Source organism: Camelus bactrianus, chromosome 2 (genome assembly GCF_048773025.1).
Source record: "Camelus bactrianus isolate YW-2024 breed Bactrian camel chromosome 2, ASM4877302v1, whole genome shotgun sequence".
Classification (NCBI taxonomy): Eukaryota; Metazoa; Chordata; class Mammalia; order Artiodactyla; family Camelidae; genus Camelus; species Camelus bactrianus.
Window position 1 is genome coordinate 83,343,727 of NC_133540.1, and position 21,752 is coordinate 83,365,478.

The 21,752-nt window shown below is 35.9% G+C and overlaps 2 protein-coding genes across 2 annotated transcripts; one reads left to right on the forward strand and one right to left on the reverse strand.

The window, feature by feature from the left end:
• The first annotated feature begins 1,225 nt into the window (after positions 1-1,225).
• On the forward strand, positions 1,226-11,410 carry ENAM (enamelin). The gene is made up of 2 exons (XM_010969378.3): positions 1,226-1,336; positions 4,429-11,410. The coding sequence occupies exon 2, from the start codon at positions 4,492-4,494 to the stop codon at positions 7,267-7,269; it is 2,778 nt and encodes a 925-aa protein (XP_010967680.2). The 5' UTR covers positions 1,226-1,336; positions 4,429-4,491; the 3' UTR covers positions 7,270-11,410.
• Positions 11,411-14,409: 2,999 nt separating this feature from the next.
• JCHAIN (joining chain of multimeric IgA and IgM) lies at positions 14,410-21,064 on the reverse strand. The gene is made up of 4 exons (XM_010969377.2): positions 20,904-21,064; positions 17,526-17,652; positions 15,957-16,037; positions 14,410-15,303 (listed from the first exon to the last, which is right to left on the reverse strand). Exons 1-4 carry the CDS (start codon positions 20,965-20,967, stop codon positions 15,099-15,101), a joined length of 477 nt encoding a protein of 158 aa, XP_010967679.1. The 5' UTR covers positions 20,968-21,064; the 3' UTR covers positions 14,410-15,098.
• Positions 21,065-21,752: the final 688 nt, after the last annotated feature.

The following is a 21,752-nucleotide window of genomic DNA, read 5'->3' on the forward strand; positions in this document are numbered from 1 at the left end:
GGAAAAAAAGAATTTGTACTCAAATTGGTGAGATGAACACAGCCTAAATGACCCAACACTACTACTAACTTAGTTAATGAATTAATTTTAAAGGGCTATGCTCCTTTATTACTATTCCTCACCTAAGAGATTAGAAAACACAAGGATTATCCTCATTTAGTGTAACAGGAAAAATGGGACAAAATGGAGTTTGAAAATCATAAGATGAGCTATGAATCAGAATAAGATTTTTCCATTATATCTTATTATTTCTAGTCAAAGATATTTCATTATAAAGAATTGTGTAACATAATAATTACAAGAATCCTTTAAAGTTTAAAATCATTAAAGCATAATATTGAAATCGCATGACAAGCATTTAAAGTAAGAATCAAAAAATACACTATTTGAACTAAATAAATATTAAAGGCCAGGTGAAGTTAAATTAATAACAACAACAACAATAAATATTTGATGACTCTTCATTCAGCTATGGCATTGGTCTTCCTTGTCTACAACTTTACAAGCAAGAGGCTTCTTATCACTAAGGAACAATTCATTTCAAGCAGTAAAAGTTCTCTACTTTTTTTTTCCTTAAAAAGAGTGACATCCTTTTAACCAGTAATACTGAACTGAGAAAACTAAAGCAGTACCAGGCGAAGAGTTAAAGAGCACGTAAACACGGTTCTCTTGCTGAAATAGCTATTAATCTCACCTGCACAGAACTTCTTGAAAGTCTGTGGGAGCGGAACTAATTTTCTAAACCCTCCCCTGAGAAGAAACTCAGCCTCCAAGTTTGATTTGGAAAATAAACCTTGGTTTATTAAATATTACATTTAATAATAAAAAATAAACATAAATAAAATATTATAGTAATAATCCAGAAAGAATTATCAATTTGTCACCTTAAATGTGAAGTACATTCTCAAAATAACATCATTATTTAATCTCTATTATTAGATATTCAAATATGGATGTTTGGATCTTAATACCACTCAAATCTGTGTGTGTGTGTGTGTGCGCACGCGTGTGTAGGTATTGGTGACGGGGCAGGGCAACTGTGAGGAGATGCAGCCTCACATGGTATTTTGAGTAAGATAACCTAGGATCCCACTGAAGCCTTTGTATTCACTGATGGTTATGTCATAATTATTAATCACTAGATTGTAAGAGCTAATGACTCATAAGCTAAAAGGCAGTAACAGTGCTAACACTGACTTGAACTATTTTTAAAACACCTTGAGCTTTACAAATAGCAGCATAGAAAGTGGTTTTCTCTGTGTTCATTGTGTTTTTCACCTTTCAGAGGGTACCAACAGGCTATGGACGTCCAGCAGTCAGCAATGAAGAAGGCGGGGTAAGTACAAACAAAGCTGTATTTCTCATTAGGAATTACAATCCGAAAGTCTCTGCTTGTTGGATCCCCATCTAATAAGAAAGTTAAAATCCAACACATGAACCTGTAACTCAAGTAGTCATGATTTTAAAAAGAAGTGAAACAAACCAAGTCAGTAACCTAAAATAAAATAAATGTGATATATCATTTCTCCTCTACATGTATTAAAATCACTCTCTCTCTCAGTCTCCTTATCTCTCTCTCTTTCTCTCTCTCTCTCTCTCTAAGAAGGCTAATCTAATAACTTTTGCTCAGGGTTGATGCTGGACTCTAAACAGTGATGGGACAACTAGTGAACAGGAATGAAGTAAAATTATCTTAGAATGTTATCCCTTGGAGGGAGTTAAGTAATCACTTAATGCCCTCATTGTACAAATAAATTGAAGCCTAGAGAAGATAAATTACTATCCAATTTCACCTACTGAGCCAATTGATAAACTGGACCCAAAACCTAAGTCCTCTGATATTCTGTCCAATGTTTTTTTAGGACACCACACTAGGAGAGGGGCCAAATTCATGTCACAGAGTGATACACTGTTTAAATATTCTGGCACTGTGTCATCAAAAAAGCCATTGCAGTGATTGTGGCACAGCACCCGACCCCTAGAGCAAACTTCGTCTTTCTCCCTGAATAACTGCTACGTCACCAGTGAAATACAGAAAACTGACAGCTCTGGAGCATGGGGGCTGAGGGGCAAGTAGTCAAAATAATGACATTGAAAACTCCTACGTCAGTAACGGCATAAGGTGCTTTCAGATGTATCTTGTCAAATAATCCCCAATAAAAATTATTCAAACAAGTGTATGCAACCTAGAAACGGGTTCAGATTTTCACAAACGTTTCACGGGACAGTGAAGCAGGCAGTTAGCACAGGAATTAAGAAATCTGTATTCCATCTCCTGGGGACACTGCCTGATTTCCTGCATGCTGTCAGAGACATATCCTCACCCATCTGTCTCTTCATCTCTATTCACAGATAAGGATTAAAATACTTTATCTCTAGATTGCATTTGTTTTAAAAGAAAAACTAAATGACCCAAATGTCTAACAAACACACTGACTGACAGAGCTCATGAGGATTACATCATTCATTAACCAAACATTTACTAAGCAATTCCCACTGTGATAAAGTGCTGGGGAAAACAAAAATGAGAAGAATGCTTTCACACAAAAACTTCACATGGGAGAGTCAAGTGGGAGAATCCCAGAAAAATAGGCAACCAAAATTCAGCAGGATAATTGCCAGAGCAGAAGTCTATACTTCTGTGGACATCCAGGAGTAGAGCCTAATTCTGCCCAAGGAAGCCAGGACAGAGAAGGGAGCATTCAAGCTGAGTCCTGAAGATGAATCAAGTTCTCCAGGAGGGATAAATGTGTAGGTGAAGAGAAAGTTCAGTCTGAAGAGGCCATGTGCAAAGGAACTGGAACAAAGAACGGTGTACTCAGAGAGCTTGTAGTAGTTGTGACTTTTTAAAATTATTATTTATTGTAGTAAGGACACTTAATTTACCCTCTCAACAAATTCTGAAGTATACAATACAGCACTGTTGCCTATAGGTACAATGTTCTACAGCAGATCTCAAGAGCTTATTCATCTTGCTTAACTGAAACTTTAAGCCCATTGATTAGTAACACCCCACTTCCCCCTCCCTCCAGCCCTTGACAATCACCATTCCACTTTTTCATTTTATGAATGTGACTGTTTCAGATACCTCATATAATGGAATCATGCAGTATTCATCTTTCTGTGACTGGCTTATCTCTTAGCATAATGTCCTCAAGGTTCACCCATGTTGGTACATATTCAGGGTCTCCTTCTTTTTGAATATCATTGAGAATAGTGCTACAACTAGTTGTGATTTACAACCGCATAAAGAACAAGGGGAGGAAATGAGGCTGGATATAATTGTTATGGGCCAGATGATTATTTAAAATAATAATAATAATAATAATATATAATATATAACACTTGTCAGGCACTTCCTAAGTAGCAGGCACCGAGCTTTACATACGTTACTTCATTTGACCCTCATGATAACCCCTGAGAAAGATATTATTTGATTGTCTGCATTTTACAGATGAATAAACTGAGGTCAGCCCAGAGTCATCCTACTAGTACTGGTGGAATAGGGATTTTAACCTATATTTGTCTAAAGCCCCACTCTTTAGCCCCATGCTTTGTGTTATGTTATGGTTTACAGTTAATCCTGTAAAGTAAGGACAACTTTAATTAATATTTAAGGAGGAAAGTGACAGAACTTTCCCACACACCCACCCCCACTACTACTCCACTACTCTGATGGCAACGGAGAGGCAAGATTAGAGGAAAGTAAAATTATATCCAGAGAAACTAGTAAGAAAATTGTTAGAATAATTCAGGGGTATTGGGAATAAAGGAGAGGGGACAAGGATGAAACTTTAGATTTTATAGGATCTGGTTATTAATTGTCTGGGGGAAATACAGGAGAGAGTGGAAACTTGGGAAAGTGGGTGGACAGTGGTGAATGCTGCTTAGATAGAGAATACTGGAGAATGAGGTTTTGGGGAAGATGAGTCCAGTCTGTGTACATCCAGTTGGAGGTACATGTAAGATATTTAGTGTAGCAGTCTTGCTGTCTCAACCTCAGGAGACACTGTCATGGGTCAGAGTTATAGTTTTAGGAGTCACTGGCACATATCTTATTGAAAGAATTGGCCTGCAAGAGATTGCTCAAAGCAGGTGTGTAAAATGAGAACAGAATAATACGGTGGATAGAGGATGGAATCCTAAAAAAAAACAAACACAAACAAACAAACAAAACCTTAGACTCCAGGCCTAGGAAGAGAAAATTGAGAAGTAATGGTCAGAAAGTTAGAGTACCAGACGAGAGAACCAGAAGGGGCAGAGGGGTCATGGAACCAAGGAGGAATCAAATTTCAAGAAAGAAAGCATAGCCGCTGGTGTTAAAAGAAGTATGCGCTAATAAGATTTTTCTATCACTTTCAAAAATTCCGAGAAGCACCATAGTAGGAAACAAAGAGTAATTATCGATTTCCATCTTCTTCCCTACAGAATCCTTTCTTTGGATATTTTGGATTTCATGGATTTGGGGGCCGTCCTTATTATTCAGAAGAGATGTTTGAAGATTTTGAAAAACCCAAAGAAGAAGATCCTCCTAAAACAGAAAGTCCAGCCACCGAACCTTCAACTAATTCAACAGTTCCTGAGACTAATTCCACCCAACCAAATGCACCCAATCCCAGAGGGGGTCAGAGTGGAAATGACACCAGCCCATCAGGAAACAGTGGCCAGGGGCCTAACACTGTGAGCAACCCTACAGCTCAAAATGGCCCTGTAGTTAATGTTTCAGGCCAGGGAGTTCCAAGAAGTCAAACCCCATGGGGACCAAGTCAGACAAATTTTCATGAAAATTATCCAAATCCTAACATTCGAAGTTTTCCTGCAAGAAGACAATGGCATCCTACTGGTACTGCCATGGGGCACAGGCAGAATGGGCCTTTTTACCGAAATCAACAAATTCAAAGGGGTCCTTGGTGGAACTCCTTTGCTTTGGAAGGCAAACAAGCAGTTCATCCAGGATATCCATTATATCGCAAAGCTTATGCTTCTACTGCAAGAGGCAATGCTCTCAATTATGCAGGAAACCCAGTGAATTTCAGAAGAAAGCCGCAGGGGCCAAATAAATACCCTATGGGAACCAATGTTGCCCCTCTGGATCCTAAACATGGTACTGTTGGTGGTAATGAAAACATCCAAAATCCAAGAGAGAATCCAGTAAGTCAAAAAGAAAGAACAGTCACTCCTACAATGGATCCAAATGGTCCCTGGAGAAACTCTCAAGATTATGGAGTTAATAAATCAAACTATAAATTGCCTCACCCTGAGGGCAACATGCTAGCCCCAAATTTTAATTCTATAGATCAAAATTCTTATTACCCGAGAGGAGATTCCAAAAGAGCCCCAAATTCTGAAGGACAAATCCAAAGCCAGAATTTGCCCAAAGGGATTATTTTAGAGCCAAGAAGAATACCATATGAATCAGAAACTAAACAGCCAGAATTAACGCAAAATACCTATCAGCCTGTGTATCCTGAGGGAATCCCTTCCCCTGCAAGGGAACGTTTTCCTACTGGAAGGAATACTTGGAACCAACAAGAAATCTCTCCACCTTTTAAGGAAGATCCTGGGAAGCAGGAAGAACACTTATCTCATCTTTCCCATGGCTCAAGAGGACGTGTTTACTACCCTGACTATCGCCCCTATGATCCCAGGGGAAATTCACCATACCTTAGAAGTAATACATGGGGTGAAAGAGATGACTCACCCAATACAGTGAGACAGCCTGAAAATCCACACTACCCCATGAACACTCCAGATCCAAAAGAGACGATCCATTACAATGAAGAAGACCCAACTGATACAACTGGGGATGAACCTTTCCCAGGACAAAGCAGATGGGGTGTGGAGGAGTCAAGTTTTAAAGGAGGCCCAACAGTTAGGACCTATGAAGGCAAACAACAATATACCTCAAATCAACCAAAAGAATACCTTCCCTATTATCTAGATAATCCATCAAAACCCAGGGAGGATCTTCCTTATGGTGAATTTTACCCCTGGAACCCAGATGAGAATTTTCTGTCATATAATATAGCTCCCACTGTACCACCACCAGTGGAGAGCAGGGGCTATTATGTTAATAATGCTGCTGAACAAGAAGAAAGCACTAGATTTCCTTACTGGAACTCCTGGGACCACAGGATTCAAGCCCAAGGGCAGAAAGAAATAAGACCATATTTTAACAGAAATTTCTGGGATCAGACAACAAATTTACACAAAGTCCCCACTAGTTCACTACACCAGGAGAACAAGCCCTATTCCAGTAATTCCCCAGCTGGGCTTCAGAAAAATCCAACATGGCATGAAGGTGAGAATTTGAATTATGACATACAAATTACTAGGTTAAATTCACCACAGAGAGAATATCTGGCTTTCCCAGAGTTAATTCCTCCAAGTTACCCAGCAGGACAAAAAGAAGCACATTTATTTCACCTAAGCCAGAAAAGCCCTTGCTGTGCTGGTGCCTCAATAGGACTCAAGAACAATCTACTTGCTCTGCAACACTACACTCCATCTTTTGGTCTTGCACCAGGGGAGAACCAAGACACCAGCCCTGTGTATACAGAAGATAGTCATACTAAGCATGCAAGATATACTACCTCCCCGATGAGTATCCTGCCTGGACAAAGAAACAGCTCAGAGAAAAGACTGCCTGGGGAAAGTCAAAACCCAAGTCCTTTCAGAGATGATGTATCCACTCTGAGGAGGAACACACCATGTTCTGTAAAGAATCAATTGAGCCAAAGGGGAATTATGCCCTTTCCTGAAGCCAGTTCCCTTCAATCAAAGAATATACCTTGCCTCAAAAGTGATCTTGGGGGAGATGGGAACAATGTTTTGGAACAAATATTTGAAGGCAACCAGTTCAATGAAAGAACTGTTGACCTTACTCCTGAGCAGCTTGTTATTGGTACACCTGAAGAAGGTCCCAAGCCAGAAGGAATCCCAGGTGAAGTCCAAGAAAATGAGGGTGAAAGGCAGCAACAAAGACCATCTAGCATCCTACAGTTACCATGTTTTGGCTCCGAATTAGCAAAGTATCACACCTCCAGCACTGTAACTCCATCTAGCATTGGAAGGCAAGGCTCATTTGATGGGGATCCAATTATGCCTACTGAAATTCCTAACTCATTGGCCAGGTTAGCTACTGGGGCACAGTTTCAGAATATAAATGTAGACCCACTTAATGCAGATGAACAAACTCCATTAGATTCTCTTCAAATAGGGGCCAATCCACAGGACCAGGTGCAAGACTGCTTACTACTTCAGGCCTAGGGATTATCTCAACCAAGCATTCTTTGGGGAAGGAAAATACCTGCTATGCTACAGTGGTTTCCAGACATTTCCCCCACAAGACTCAATTAGTATTTCACTCTCTTGGAGATCCTTAAGTTTTTCCCCATTCCCACTAATAGAAGGTTGGGCCTCTGAGGGTTGCTAGATCCAGTACTGTGACTAATTAGCACTGACCTAAAAAAAAAAAACAAAAAACAAAAAACAAAAAACAAAAAAAACAGCAGGAAGGCTAAGACCACCACTGCCTTGAACTTGGAAGCCACCAAGTTCTGGACTAGTTTCCCTTTGCTTGCTGATTCTTCCTTTTTCTCTCAAAGTTCCATACTTGTAAAATTGTCTGGTTTTGCAAGACGAACGGCATGAACTTTCCATTTTATGTATGGAGATCTATACATTAGTATAATCCTAATGCACTGTACTCTTTTTTTTCTTGTGTTGGTCTTTGTCAGTTTTTTTTCCTGGTTAATATTCTCTATTGGAATTGTTTTTCTTTCACTACCTCTTTCTTTCTCTTTATCATTTCCTTTTTTATCTTCCTTCCTTCTTTTCTTCCTCAACCATTCTATATTTAGCTTTCTATTTTTTCCTTCCCCATCTTGCCCTCTCTATCACTTCTTATATACTAAGCTACCTTTAACCATCACTTGTCTTTACATCTACTTTCTCCATTTTGTCTTCCTCTCTTCTCAGCTTTCTGTTCTGTCTCCCAATGTATCCCTTGTCAATCAACCCCTTTCTTCTCTAACTCCTTTCTTCCCTTCTATTTATCTTTTCCCCTTTACACCATTTTTGTATCTTAAGACTGCATCTCTCTCTCTCTCTTTGTATCTCCTCTAAATTCTATCCTAATTTTTCTCTTGGCCCAGCCTAACCATCATTGTAGAATATATTTCAGAAATAGTGGACACTGATACCTACTTTTATTTTTAATTTTCTTAAGGCCTTTACCAGGTAGACACAGCTCAGCCAGAACAACACAGTCAAGAAGAAGGAAGAGAGGCTAGTTACCCAGAACCAGTATCCTGGGGACAAAGCTTAGGAAGGTAGGAAGGGAAGGACTCCCTCTCTGCGACTGAGCATCCAAACAAAAAGAGCAGGACTTGCCATACCCCATCACCAACTCAAAATCTGCAGGATCTAGAGAATACATTTGGGGTAACATTATCCTAATCAAGTAAGAGAAATACTCGGTGTTTATTTTTCTCTAGTAGTACAGTATAAGTGATTCTACTGGTGTATGCCACTACTAACATAAAGACTTATTTTTCATGTCCTGGTAGAATTATTCACAGACACATTTTCTTTGTATCTTGACTAAATAGTGTAAATTATTTTGTAAAGTAGATATTTCTATATTGCCTTGCTTAGAATACATCCAGGTGTTTTGTTCTGTTTTTATTAATGGCACTTTGGCCTACTCTCTGTATACTCCTTCTTAGAGAGGAAGAATTCTCAGAATTATCCAGAAAGTTGCCTTCTAACTCTTAAGAGTTTCTTAGGAGAAAATTTCCTGGGATAGATGTCACAAGAAGACATTTGGGAAAATATAATGTTGAAAACTTCCTGAAGAAAGGAATCTTGTCCTTTGAGTCTTCCCAAGTTCCTGGCCCAGTGTCTTGCATGTAGTAGATAGTCAGTAAACATGTATTGATTGATTGATCTTAAAAGTTTTTAAAGCTCCCTTGAAAATACAGTGTGCTTGTCCAACGGGTAAACCATCTGGGATGCTGAATGAGACACCACACTCTGTAGCTTCATATATTCAGCAACATTTGCATTGTAGAATCTCGGGTAAGAAGAGGTCTTAAAGGTAGATTATCTAGGCCATCCATCATCTACTAGTTGCTTAAATCCATCACCACCAGATTTTAATCACATGTTGAAAAACTATTAACTTATTCTATTTAAAACTCTCTTAAGAATTATTCTCATCAAAATAAAACTACATTGTTATGTTTCACTACTTTTTTCAAATGATTTTTTAAACCTAGATATAAATACTGTCATTGTAAAACATTCATTCACTTCAATATTTCATCAAAATGCATGGATCATGTATTTCTTTTGGCAGATATGTCAACAGATCTTCATCTATGAGGCACCACAGCTTTTAATTTATCATCTGAGACCTCTGTAATGTAAAATGTAAAGGTACAGTGGGACAAAAACATCTACTGAATTTGAGAATATAGAGTGAAAAACAGGGGGAGGGGACATCCCCATAGAATATGACTCTTTATCTCACCACCACAGGTATCCTTCTGTAAACATGGATACCAGAGCTGAGTTCCCTACAATAAGGAAATTGTTCTGTGTGCCCTTGCTAAGTTATTGATTACGCTTTTAAAGTCAGCTCTAAGATTATGGTGCATGCAGTGGGGATGGCAGGCCCTGAAAGTGATTCCCTCTTGTCTCAGTTCTATGTCTATGGTGAGGCCCTATGTCTAGTGGTCATCATATGCTGATTCTAAAATGGGTGGATATATCCTGGTGATGACACTAGTTGATAAATTTAAGAAGAAAATAACATCTGAGGATGACAAATACAGGAGGTAATCCAGCAAGGCTAACACACACTTGCCTTATAAGCTTTTCTGTCTCAAAGCCTATGTTAGATTTCTCTAGGGGGTAGTTGGGCATTGATCCAGTTGGCTGGAGGAAGTCTTCCATTTCTTCATTTTGAGCAAGAAGCAAAATAGGATGATGAAATATAGGGTCCAACCACTTGTGAAAAACTCAACCAAGTAGCCATTATCATAGATATCCTTCCCCTGGCTTTTTGGTTCCTCTGAACATGTTTTACTTTAGTCACTCACATCAGAGTCTTAACTTTATACATCTTTAAAGAAAATTCACAAGACATGACATGTGAGTTACTTTTATCATTTGTTTTGACGTATCTCTGCCCTCACTTAACCCACCCTCCTTCAGTCATGACCTGAAGGACACTAAAGAAGAGTCATCTTGCCTTTGGGAAACCAAACTTTATTTCTAAAAACCAAAAAGGGAACCAGAAATGTAGGACTTGAAATCAGCAAATCCCTTTACCCTTCCTTCACAAAACCTCAAATGTTTCACTGTGACTCAGACAAACTGCCCAAGTAACACTCAGAAGAAAACTGCACTTAGTAGAAAAGAGGTAATCACCATTTCACAATGGGTTATTGCTATTGGCTTTGTCCACCTGTTCCTCCTTGCCTCTGCATCTCATCCCCAGCTCAATAACATCAGCCACTGGATCTTTTTCTCTCCTTTTGCGTTCATAGCCAATAAACAGGATTCAGCTGGTAACAAATAGGATCTCATGCTGGAAGAGCAGAACACTTCAAATAAAGGAGCGAGAAGGAAACCAAGGTGTAATTCAACAAAGACATGATTGTGAAACAGATGAAGCTACTCTCATGCCCTGTTACCTCCCCAGTCAAGGTCCTCTGCTCTCATAGCACCCCAGTTCATCTCTCTGAGGACACAGCACCCTCCATTTCTGTGGTTCAGCAAACTGGGACAGTAATTTCCTCTGTATTTATCCAAGTAACCATGCCTCATTCCTTTCTGCACTATATAAAGCAGACATTTGTTATGGTTAACCTGAAAAAAAACATTCCTTCTCAAGTGCTGATTAATTTGTAGCCCTCCCAAACTATCCACCATGCCTTTAAAGAGTGAGTGGATTCTCAGCTTATTTAGACAACAGTAATGGTAGAAAACTTTGTTTGGAGAGGACCTTGTCAGTCCCTCAGCTATTAAACCACGCTGGAAGCTGTCTCCCCGACCTAGGATTCAGGCTGTTTTGACAATGATGCATGCTATACCAGTGTTTCTCAAGCATTAATATGCCCATGAATCTTGTAAAAGCGCTGGTTTTGATTCCCCAGCCCTAGGATTCCCAACTACCCTGAAGGCTCACTGCACTTCGTTTTTTACATTTAATCACTCATTGTCTTATAACATGTGCTGATTTTTCCCTGTGTTAGCTGTACTTAGAGAAGAAGGAAGAAAACTCCTAAAGAGTGAGGCCCAGTTCTTATTCAACTTCTGTATCCCTCACAGCAACTAGCTTTGTGTTGAGCACAGAGTAGATGCTGAATAAATATCACTTCTTCTTTAAACACATTTTGTAAATGAATATGAATTTAGATTTTCCAAATTTTTAATATAATTGATTAAAAATAAAAATGAATGATAATATTTTTCTAATTACCAAAATATACACTCATTGTAGAATATTTGGCAAATAATGAAAAGTAAAAGGAAACAAATAAAAATAACACATAATCTAACCATCTATAGTGGGATATTTTGGTCTATTTTCTCTTTTATGTATGTATGGGGGGAGTCTTAAAGTAATTATTTTATGAAATAGCCTACATTTCCCTCTTCACATTATATAAGCAATTTTCATACAATTAAAAATACTTCGTTTCATTTTTATTTCTTATGAATTTTCACTATAATAAATAATGCTGTGGTAAATATCTTTATACCTCTTTGTCCATATTTCTGATTACCTCCTCAGAAGTAGAATTACTGGGGGAAATGGTCTGAAAATATATTTTAGGCAAGGTAACATACTGAAGAACATTGGCTTTGAGACTGAGTTTGAATCCAATTATCAGTTCCCCATATGATATATGTCAAACCTTAATAAGATTACTTTATCTTTTTGCATCTTAGTTTCATCATCTGTAAAATGAAGATAGTATTTATTTCATAGGGTACTTACGAAGAATAAATAAAATGTGTGTTAAAATGCATATGAATTGTATTTCATAAATCACCACTAGGTGGAGATGGAGGTTTATAATTACAAAATAGTGGTTCTAAAGCAATTCCCAAGCTGCATCACCAGCACCAGTGAATTCTGTATTATGAACCTGTTCCCATGTGATGCAGTTTCTCCTGCCGCATTACAGAACTACTTAATCAGCATCTTTGGGGTGGGGCTCAGCAATCTGTTTCAGTGAGTCCTCCAGATGAGTTTCATACAGGCTAAAGTTTGAGAATCACTGATTTAATTCATGTTCACATTTTTCTCTAATTTGTTGCCTGGGCAGAGAAGAGCCAAAAGACAATTAACACCCAATACCAACTGTAATTTACAGGTTACTGAATGCTACAAAAGCTGTACAAAGTGATAAACATACATCATAGAATGTATCCTTAGTTTTATAAGATACCTATTTTGTCAGGTAGTTATTTGTATTCCCATTTTTCAACCTTACATTGAATGAACTTCCCCTTAGTGACTTATTATTTAGTCCCTAAGTACAGAGTCTGTATTCCAAGCTAGGCCATGAATTTACCCACTATACCACATTGTCGCCCCAAAACCTGTCAGTATCCTTGCCACATTCAATCATCGTTGGCTGGGAGCAGCCCATGGACCTCACACAAACACAAAGACAAAGGAGAGGCTCCTTTCAGAGCTGCCTCATCTGCATTGATCCCTTTTGTATCCTTGCTATACTGTCCACTTAAACATACAAATGAAACTAACAAGGTTTTAATCACTGTTCAGTAATTCTCATTTAAGAGTCACTATCTACTCTGGATTTATACTGAGTTAATGCTTAATAAAGCACTTACGTGGGTGCCTAGCACATAGTAAATGTTAAATTATTAAATGATAATCCTAGAGTTTAACTGAGCTTCTGAAAGAAGGAATACTCAGGACTTTTAAGTTTGCAGTCCTCTCCCAGCTGGCATTTAATGCGGCAGTCGTGCTGGCACATGGCTCTCTCCTACAAGCATCTGCAACGTGGTACCAAAAATTTTTCCTATTGGGTATGCACAGAAACTAAGGCAGACAGGAAGAGAGTAGAGCAGCCTCTTCAGAAATAGTTTCCCCCAAAAGTTCTCATCACGAAGAAAACAAATTGTAATTATATGAGGTGATGAGTGTTAACTAAACTTACTATGGTAATCATTTCACAACAGGTAAGTATGTGGAAGTCATTTTGCTGTACACCTTAAAACTTATACAATGCTGCATGTCAGTTATATCTCAATAAAACTAGGGAAGAAAGTCTCCTATCAAGTCTCATAACACTTTGGAAACTATTTCTTTGTTTCATGCAATTCTGCCAAGTGATTGTAATTATGCATATGTCTTACTTCTTCAGTTAAGCTGCACTCATACTCGTTTAATTCAACAAATATTTACTGAGCACCTCTTTGTGCCAGACACCCCTCCTAGTGCTGGGGATACACCAATGGGCAAAATAAAAATGGCTGAGCTTGTGGAGCTTATGCATTTGTTGGGGGAGACAAACCATAAACATGATATTTACGTAAATTATATAGTCTGCTAGAGGATGACAAGTACATGGGAGTGGAATAAACCAAGAAAGGGAATGGGGTTTGCAATTTTTTTTTTAACAGTCAGGGTGAGCTTCATGGAGAAGACTGTTACCGAACTGAACCGGGGTCCAAATGAGCAGAGGCCTAGTAAGTGAGTGGTGATGGTGACTATCTTGAGGGCACTTAACACAGCTTAATCACCAAAAATTTAGCAGAGCTCCTTGCTTATGGTAAATATTCAGTCACTGTTTACTGATTAAATAAAGTTCAAGGTTTTTGCTAAAACCACATACCAGATTGAAGATTGGTCAAGAATGATTTGTCTTTAGCATGTCAAAACTATGATTCCTACTGAAGCACCAGAGTGTCGGAGCCTTATCCCTAAAAAAAAAACACTGAATAATCAGTATGAACACAGTGGAAGTTATTAAAAACGACTATTACCATTTGAAAAAAAGAAAACAGAACAATTTCTCTTCAAGAAACTGCATTTCACTAATCAGCCTTCCATTATTTTAAATCCAGAGTCAGCATTTACTTTCCACAGTACCCTTAGATATATATATGCCAATTGGCCTTGGGTTTCTGCCATAAAAAAATTTTATGTGCCATGATAAACACTGTATTTGTCAGGAGGGACACTGTCTTTATATTTAAGTTTAGTTATAAAATGACAAATCTACCTCAAATATGTACCTATTTGAATTCAGTGATTAATGCATAATTATATCATACAAACTGCTCCTCATAATATTTTAATTTACATATAGCAAAATTAACACAAGCAAACTTTTTCCAATAAATTACTTCACACAGGTATATGCTTATGAATCTATTTAATTGTTCAAACTGTGCTGGAGAATACATATTTTGGAATACATAATTTGTTAGATTCAGTTACAACAGAGATGATTTCCAATGGGAATTTCTTACACTATCCTGATTATCAAAAAACTTTTATTAAAAAACTGTATCACTTGCTCCCAAATCTGTTGTCAAAATATATTTTTCAGTTACACATTTAATACCATCACTTTCAGTTAATTGGTTTCATAAATATTAGAGAGCCCATTTTAAATGATTTAATAAACATTTCCAAAACGTGTTTTCCAAATATTATTTTTCTAATGAAGACAAATAATTGACCTACATTTACATACAGATTTTCTCTACACAGTGATACTTTTTTTTAAAGAGAAGAATACAGAATGTGCAAAAGCTCAGGCTCTCCAGGGCAAAGCCAAAAAAAAAAGGGCAAAATTTAGTATGTCTTCTGATTTTTACTCTTTTAGTTTTATTTTCTCCCCTTGTCTTTTTTTTAATGCTAAAAATTTACCTAATAAAAATAATGTTACTATTTCAATTATTGGGTAGGAGGAGTTGGTTTTACACTATCCAAAAAAAAAAAATCATAGTTTCAAATTCTTTGGTAGTAAATGTATTAACTACCTGGATCAAAATGGAGAGCCTTTCAAGATAAGGAGTTGTGCAGACAGCAATGACTTAAATTAGTCAGGATAGCAGGAATCCGGTGTCAAGGCTGTTTCCACCATTTTGGTCTCACCATCATAGGTAAATGGGACCTTGTTTGTGTAGCACTTGTTTCTATCATAGGTATAGCAGGTCTCAATATCATCATCACAGAGATTGCTCTGGGTGGCAGTAACTACTCGATTACCCAGCTCCACTTCCGTAAGATCACATTTTTTACAGCTGAAAAACAAATAACACGCTTTAGATGCTGTAGACAATCCCCATCAAACGTTGTCTCACAATTTGAGTGACTACACATTTCTATCTAAAATCAGTTAATTCTGACAAAGGGTTACTCCTTTCAGACTTCAGCTGCTCTGTAATACAGAATCATTTACATAATTTTTCAACCTTTAGTTGAAAGTAAGCAATATAATTGATAATATGAGAATACAATTATTTGTGTATACTATACAGCAACTTCTGCTCTGCTGGGTTTATTCCCAACTGTATACTAGGATTAAATGAGTTATTTATAGTAACAAAGAAGGAAGTTTTAGTTTGTTTTATGTTGAACTCTATACTTTCCAAAGAAAGACCTGCATGTTAATGTGTCTGAAATCCAGTTATTGAACTGTAAAGACAAACTGGCCCTTCCTATACTAACAGCAATAATTTCTTCTTTAGAATAAATTCATAGCTAACTTTTATCTGCGATGAAGTTTTATGAATTTATGATATCTAATAATTAACATAGGAGTTAATGTATTCAAAAGTTCAAATTATATTGGTAGATGTTTATACCACAATGTTTTCAAAAACATTCTTGCTAATAAGTTTGATTAAAAGTTATTGACTTCAATATCTATTTAGTATGAAGGAAAATCTCTTACAGGTCGGACAAATGGTACTCAAATTTGGTTCTCAGTGGTGAGGTGGGATCAGAGATATTCTCCCTGTTGTTCAGAGGAACACTAAAAAAGGAAAGAAAGAAAGAAAAAGGAAAATAATGAAACCAGCAGATACTGCTATTTTTGGTAATAGATGCACTGCTAGGACAGTTCCTACTGCTTCATTTGGACATTTAGGATATTTAGCACTCTACAGGCACTCTTAAGTAATACCATTACTCAGATTTCACAGTAATTGCTATTTTTTAAACATTTTCATCCAAAATAAACCTCACAGCAATTCCTCTGTCAACCATCTTTGATTACTTGGCAAATCCTTGATTTCCTTTAAAAATAAGCTCAAGTTTTACCTTCTCGTGATGATTACTTGGATCCCATCTCCTTCCTCCGTAGTCTCATTAAAGTGAATATACCTTTATTTTAACAAATGCCATGTCATAGTTGCTTATCTACAGAGTAGCTGCTTCCTTAGACTCTATAAATTCCTTCAGGCAAGAACATTTACATATTCCCAAAGCCTTGCTAGATGTGTGGCATGTGGAATATACTCAATATTTGTGGGATGAGTGGACAGACAGATATTATTATCCACATTTTAGAAATGCAGTAATTATAAATCAGAGGGGTTGGTACCTATCCAAGTTCATACAACTACTAAGTAGTAAAGCTGGAACTGGAATCCAGACCTCTTGATCTGGAGATGTTCCATGAAAAATTAGGTAACATACCAACCAGTTCAAGTGATTTCATTAACTTTTACATTTTTTCCATCTATGTTATCACTTCTCTTCATATGTACCCCTCCCTACTGAAAGATATAAAGAAAAACTCATGTTTCCTAACTCAGTATTCAGCAATATTATCCACATAGTCAAGCCAAAAATTGGTTACCATCCTTAGTCTTTCCTCTCTGTCATGACCTATATGTAATCCATCTCTTAGTTCAATTGATTTTAGTTCTTGCTATCTGTGAAATCCAACCACCTGATTCAGGACACCACTGTTTCTCTCCTAGATTGTAGCAATACACTCCCCTCTTCAGTCCTGACCCTCCCAATGTATTATAGCCACCTTATTAAACGGTCCTACTAAAATGCAAGTGAAGAGCAAATCACTTTAGTCAATTTGATTAGTCTACCTTACCTTTATGCAGATAATTGAGTTCAATGTGAAATCATCTGTAGTCCATATGTGGTAGAAAACAAGGCTTTTAGTGTTATCTCAAGTTTCAGTTTGAAATGATCAAGGGCAGCTAAAATTTCTGATTCAAACTGAAATTACTCCATATGAAAAGGGCATGTTGATGACTAGATCTGAGCCTTCAGTTATTATTCGATCTAGCTGGCTGGTTTTAGGTTGCCTGGAAACCTTCCTTCCTGCTCCCAACTTCTCCATAATTGGCTCAAGCCCATTAATCAGATTCAGCCTTATGTAAGATGCTGCACATCAAAAAGAGGAGTAAAGATGTAGGTATCACATGCAAACAATTTCTAATATCAGAAAGTACCTCTGCTCACAACATGAAAAAATGAAATGCAAAATACCACATACATAATTCTGATGTTTCTCTCCACAATGTCTTGACTAGGATCTTCAGGAGAAGGGATGATCCTGGAAGTAATCCGGGCACACTTACATTTGTTGTCAACAAGAACAGTGCTTTCATCTTCATCTTGGGCTTGAAAGATAAAACACATTAAGAAGAAAGGGAAATGAAAGTCTATTTTTATATTTTGTAACAAGTTAATTTAGCTTTTTTCTGGCAGAAAAATTAAGTTTTATAGTTAATTAGTTTCATCTTTCTGCATTTGTTCTCTTTCCTAATCTAAAATAGCTAAGTGGAATCTCACAGCATAGTGAAGGAAATGCAAACGAACTCCAAAAGGAACTTTCTCTTTTTTCCTGGGACCAGTCTATCGGAAGCTGAGCTGAAAGAATTCTAGTTTTAATCTAATGATTTTAATAGAGGCACAACACTCTGAATGATGTAGCTTCATAAAAATCAGTGCCAAATGCCAAAATGAGAGAGAAAACAAAAATCTAGACTGGATTTTTCTCAGACCAAAGCAATTCATTCAAGAGTGAATAAAAAAAGAACATTAGTCTATATAAACCGAGTTTGAAGTGTCACATCCTTCCTGAACTCCCGTTTATACTTTTTTTTTTGCTTAGATTGCATGAGAGCTAAGAACATGCACATTTTCCCCAAGATAACCTTATTTTGTAAGACTTTATTCTCCTCTATATATACATATAATTTTCCCAAACTTAATTATATTCTTCTTTTTCATAGTAACAATCAAGTTATCATGGTATAATGATTTAATCCAATAAAATAAGTGCTATATTTATCAATATTTCTTGTAAGAATTATTTTAATACAGTATATATAGATGTAAAGTGTTATAAATTTGCCAAAACAATTTAGAATATATTGTGAGATACAAGTTCTATTTAATATAATATGCATGTATACAGAAAAAATAATAAATGAATGAATGAATACACAGATGACCATTAAAGTCTTAACTCTGAATGTCAACATTTATTGTCTAATCTGAACATTAGACAAAGAAGTCTGGCAAGTGTTGCAAAGAATTAACAAAGAAAATTTCTTATTATCTGAACTTAGATCACTTAACAGATATTTGAAGGGTTAACAATAAATAGCTTTATTTAATAATGCTAATTATTAATAATTATGTTAAATATTTTTAATTTAATTTCAGCTAAATGATCTTTAAAATTTCCTTCCATCAGTCTTCAATTAAAAAATAAAGATTTAGCACATGAATTCAAGTTATAAACATTAAACGATAGGGATAGATATAATTGTAACTGGAAGTCTAATTATTCCAAAGATGATCCCAGAGCAGAGAGGATCTAATTGCAGTATTTCAGTTTTAATAATAAGTTATTATAAAAACATTTTGAGACCATTGTTATTGTACTTAAAGTTGTTTGAAGTACTTTATAATGCATTATTACGCTATTATTCGTAAGTTTTTAATAAATCTTCTGATAAAAAGTCCATATGGTACTGGAGAAAAAACATTACAAAGCCAATTTAAGATAATGATATAATTCTTCTTAATGTTTTGAAAAGAGTAAGATGTGGTTCATTTATTGTACCAAATATGCCACACTGATGAGGGATGTTGAGGGTAGGGGAGTATATATGTGTGGGTGGGGAGGGCTATGTGCAAACTCTCTGTGTTTGCTGCTCAGTTCTGCTGTGAACCTGAAACTGCTCTAAAAAATAAAGTCTATTAATTAAAAAAAGAAAACAAAAGAGTAAGATGACTTAAATGGTGTCCTCTTTCCTACTCTTTTATTCGACTCAAATGTTTTTCTCAATAAAACACAAATGAGCGTGTAATGCGTGACCAAAAATATAGATTGAGTCGAGTATCAAGTCTTAAATAGAAAATATCTGTATTTTATTTATGGTATACATTATATTTTCTTGCCAGAAACCTAGGAAAAACCATCATTACTATTATTATATAAAAATATTAGGCAGTCTAATATACCTACCAGGAAATGTACAAATACTTCCAATTCACCAAGATTTACAAGATTCAAACATTCTGTTTCATCAACAGGCAGTATTTTTTCCTAATAAACCTGCTATTATAGACTGTGCCTTACTGTATTTCAAGAGCATTTGAGACATAGTAGGTGCTCAATAAATATTTGTTTAACTTAACTTAGTTCAAACAAATTAGAAAATAGACTTAACAACAAGTACTAGAAATGAACATAGTGAGTTTACTGAAAAGTTATTCTCTGATAAAGGCATAATAGGAAAGTAGTTAGGAGTGTGGATTATAGTGTCAGATGTCTTGGGTTCCACCTACCACATGTTTATTGTGTGATCTCAGGTAAGTTACTTCACCTCTCTAAATTTCAGTGGGCTCAACTATGTATCAGAAATAATAATGGTACATACTCTCAAATGGTTATTGTGAGAATGGAATAGTATATGTAAAGCAGTTAGCATAATGCCTAGAAAATAGTATTACTCAGTAAATGATAGCTCTTTTACACATACATAGCCATATATATGTTTCACATATATGTTTATAGGTATATTTATATATGTATAAATACATATATTATACATGGTTTACTATTAATATCTTTATGGTTTAAATACTATTAGAAGTTCACTATTCTTAATGCTAAATTAGTATAAAACATATGCAAAATAACTACTCTTAATTACATCATACTCTGTCTTAAAATAATAAGCTCAAGAAAAAAATAAGCTCAGTAAGTCTTAGAATAAACCAGCTTATTAATTATATGACTTCTAATTCATATGTCCTTCTAATGAAAATTGTTAAACATTGTACTTCTATATTCAGAAAATAAACCATTTTCTACAGTAGTTTAAAAAGTTAATAAACAAAATAACCGAAGCATAGTCATCAAGTTGTAGGAAACCTGTACAACATTAAACATTGTTAAGGGTCATAATAAATCTGTACACTTAGCTCCAGGAAAGTTGTTAGAATTAACAATCTCTCTGAGGAAATTAAATCCCAATGCACTCCATATTGTATTTACAATAATTATTAATTCATTTCTCCAGAATATACATTTGAGACATTCAAGGAGAGGATCACTGATTTTCCAGGTTCAATATAGGTGTATTAGTATAAATATAGCTATCTATACTTATCCAGAAATACCTATTCTCTTATTCTCTAGGTAGGCAAACAAATAAGAGAAAAAAGAATAAAAAGAATTACAGTGAGTTATATCTATCTAAATATCACTGTCCACACAAAGATTAAGGTATGTTAGAAAAAAGTAGCCAGCTAGCTGGCCAGTCAAAGCACAAACATAAATGTTTAAATCTGAAGAACAGATCTGTGTTCTATTTTTCCTTTTATCTGGGTTCATTTTCAAAATACTACATACCTGTCACAAGAACAGCCTTAACAAAAATAGCCAGGACTCCCCAGAAAAGCAAATAGTTCTTCATCTTGACTTCACTTCTTGTGAAAAACTGGAGCTAAAATGTCAGGGTTAAGATGTGTGATCTACAAGGAGTGTGCAAATGATGGTGCTTCTGCTTTCTTAAAATAACACTCCAGGCAGCTAACAAACTAAAAACAATCACAACTGTGGTTGAAGTCTGAAATTTAAATGCTGCACTGGAAAGAAATGTATGGCTCAGATTTATGTATTTTTTTCCAAAATATCCCCCAAAGCCATGTGCAATTACTTTTTATATTACATTTATTCTATATAATTAAATCAGAAGACTAAAAATAATTTCAAGGCAGGAGTCCATTAAAAATGTTTAAATAGGGATTCTCAACATTATTATCTAGATAACAAGGTTTTCAAATCAAATATAATATGATATTTGTTGTGCCTAGAACAATAAATGAAGGAAAGAGAAGGAAAAGGAAAGAATTAAAGCCTGTTAAGGTTCCTATTGTATCTTAGGTCAACTCTTTCTGCTAGTCCTTAATTAACCAAGCTACCAGGTTTAACATATATATTACAGATCACATATATAATATATACACATTATCATTACTTTCAGTTATTTTATAAGCTGAAACATGGAACTGGAATTAGAAACAGGTGGATGCTAGATGTATCCGTTGCTGTCACAATTTGATAGTATTAAAGCAAACTTTGTGTTTGCTCACCTAGTTATAACTTTCAGAATTTAAACCCATGAAATGATGCTCATTTGATAGGCCTAAACAGAACACTGTCACTGCAGTATTTCTTGTAAAAGTTTTCCTCATTAAT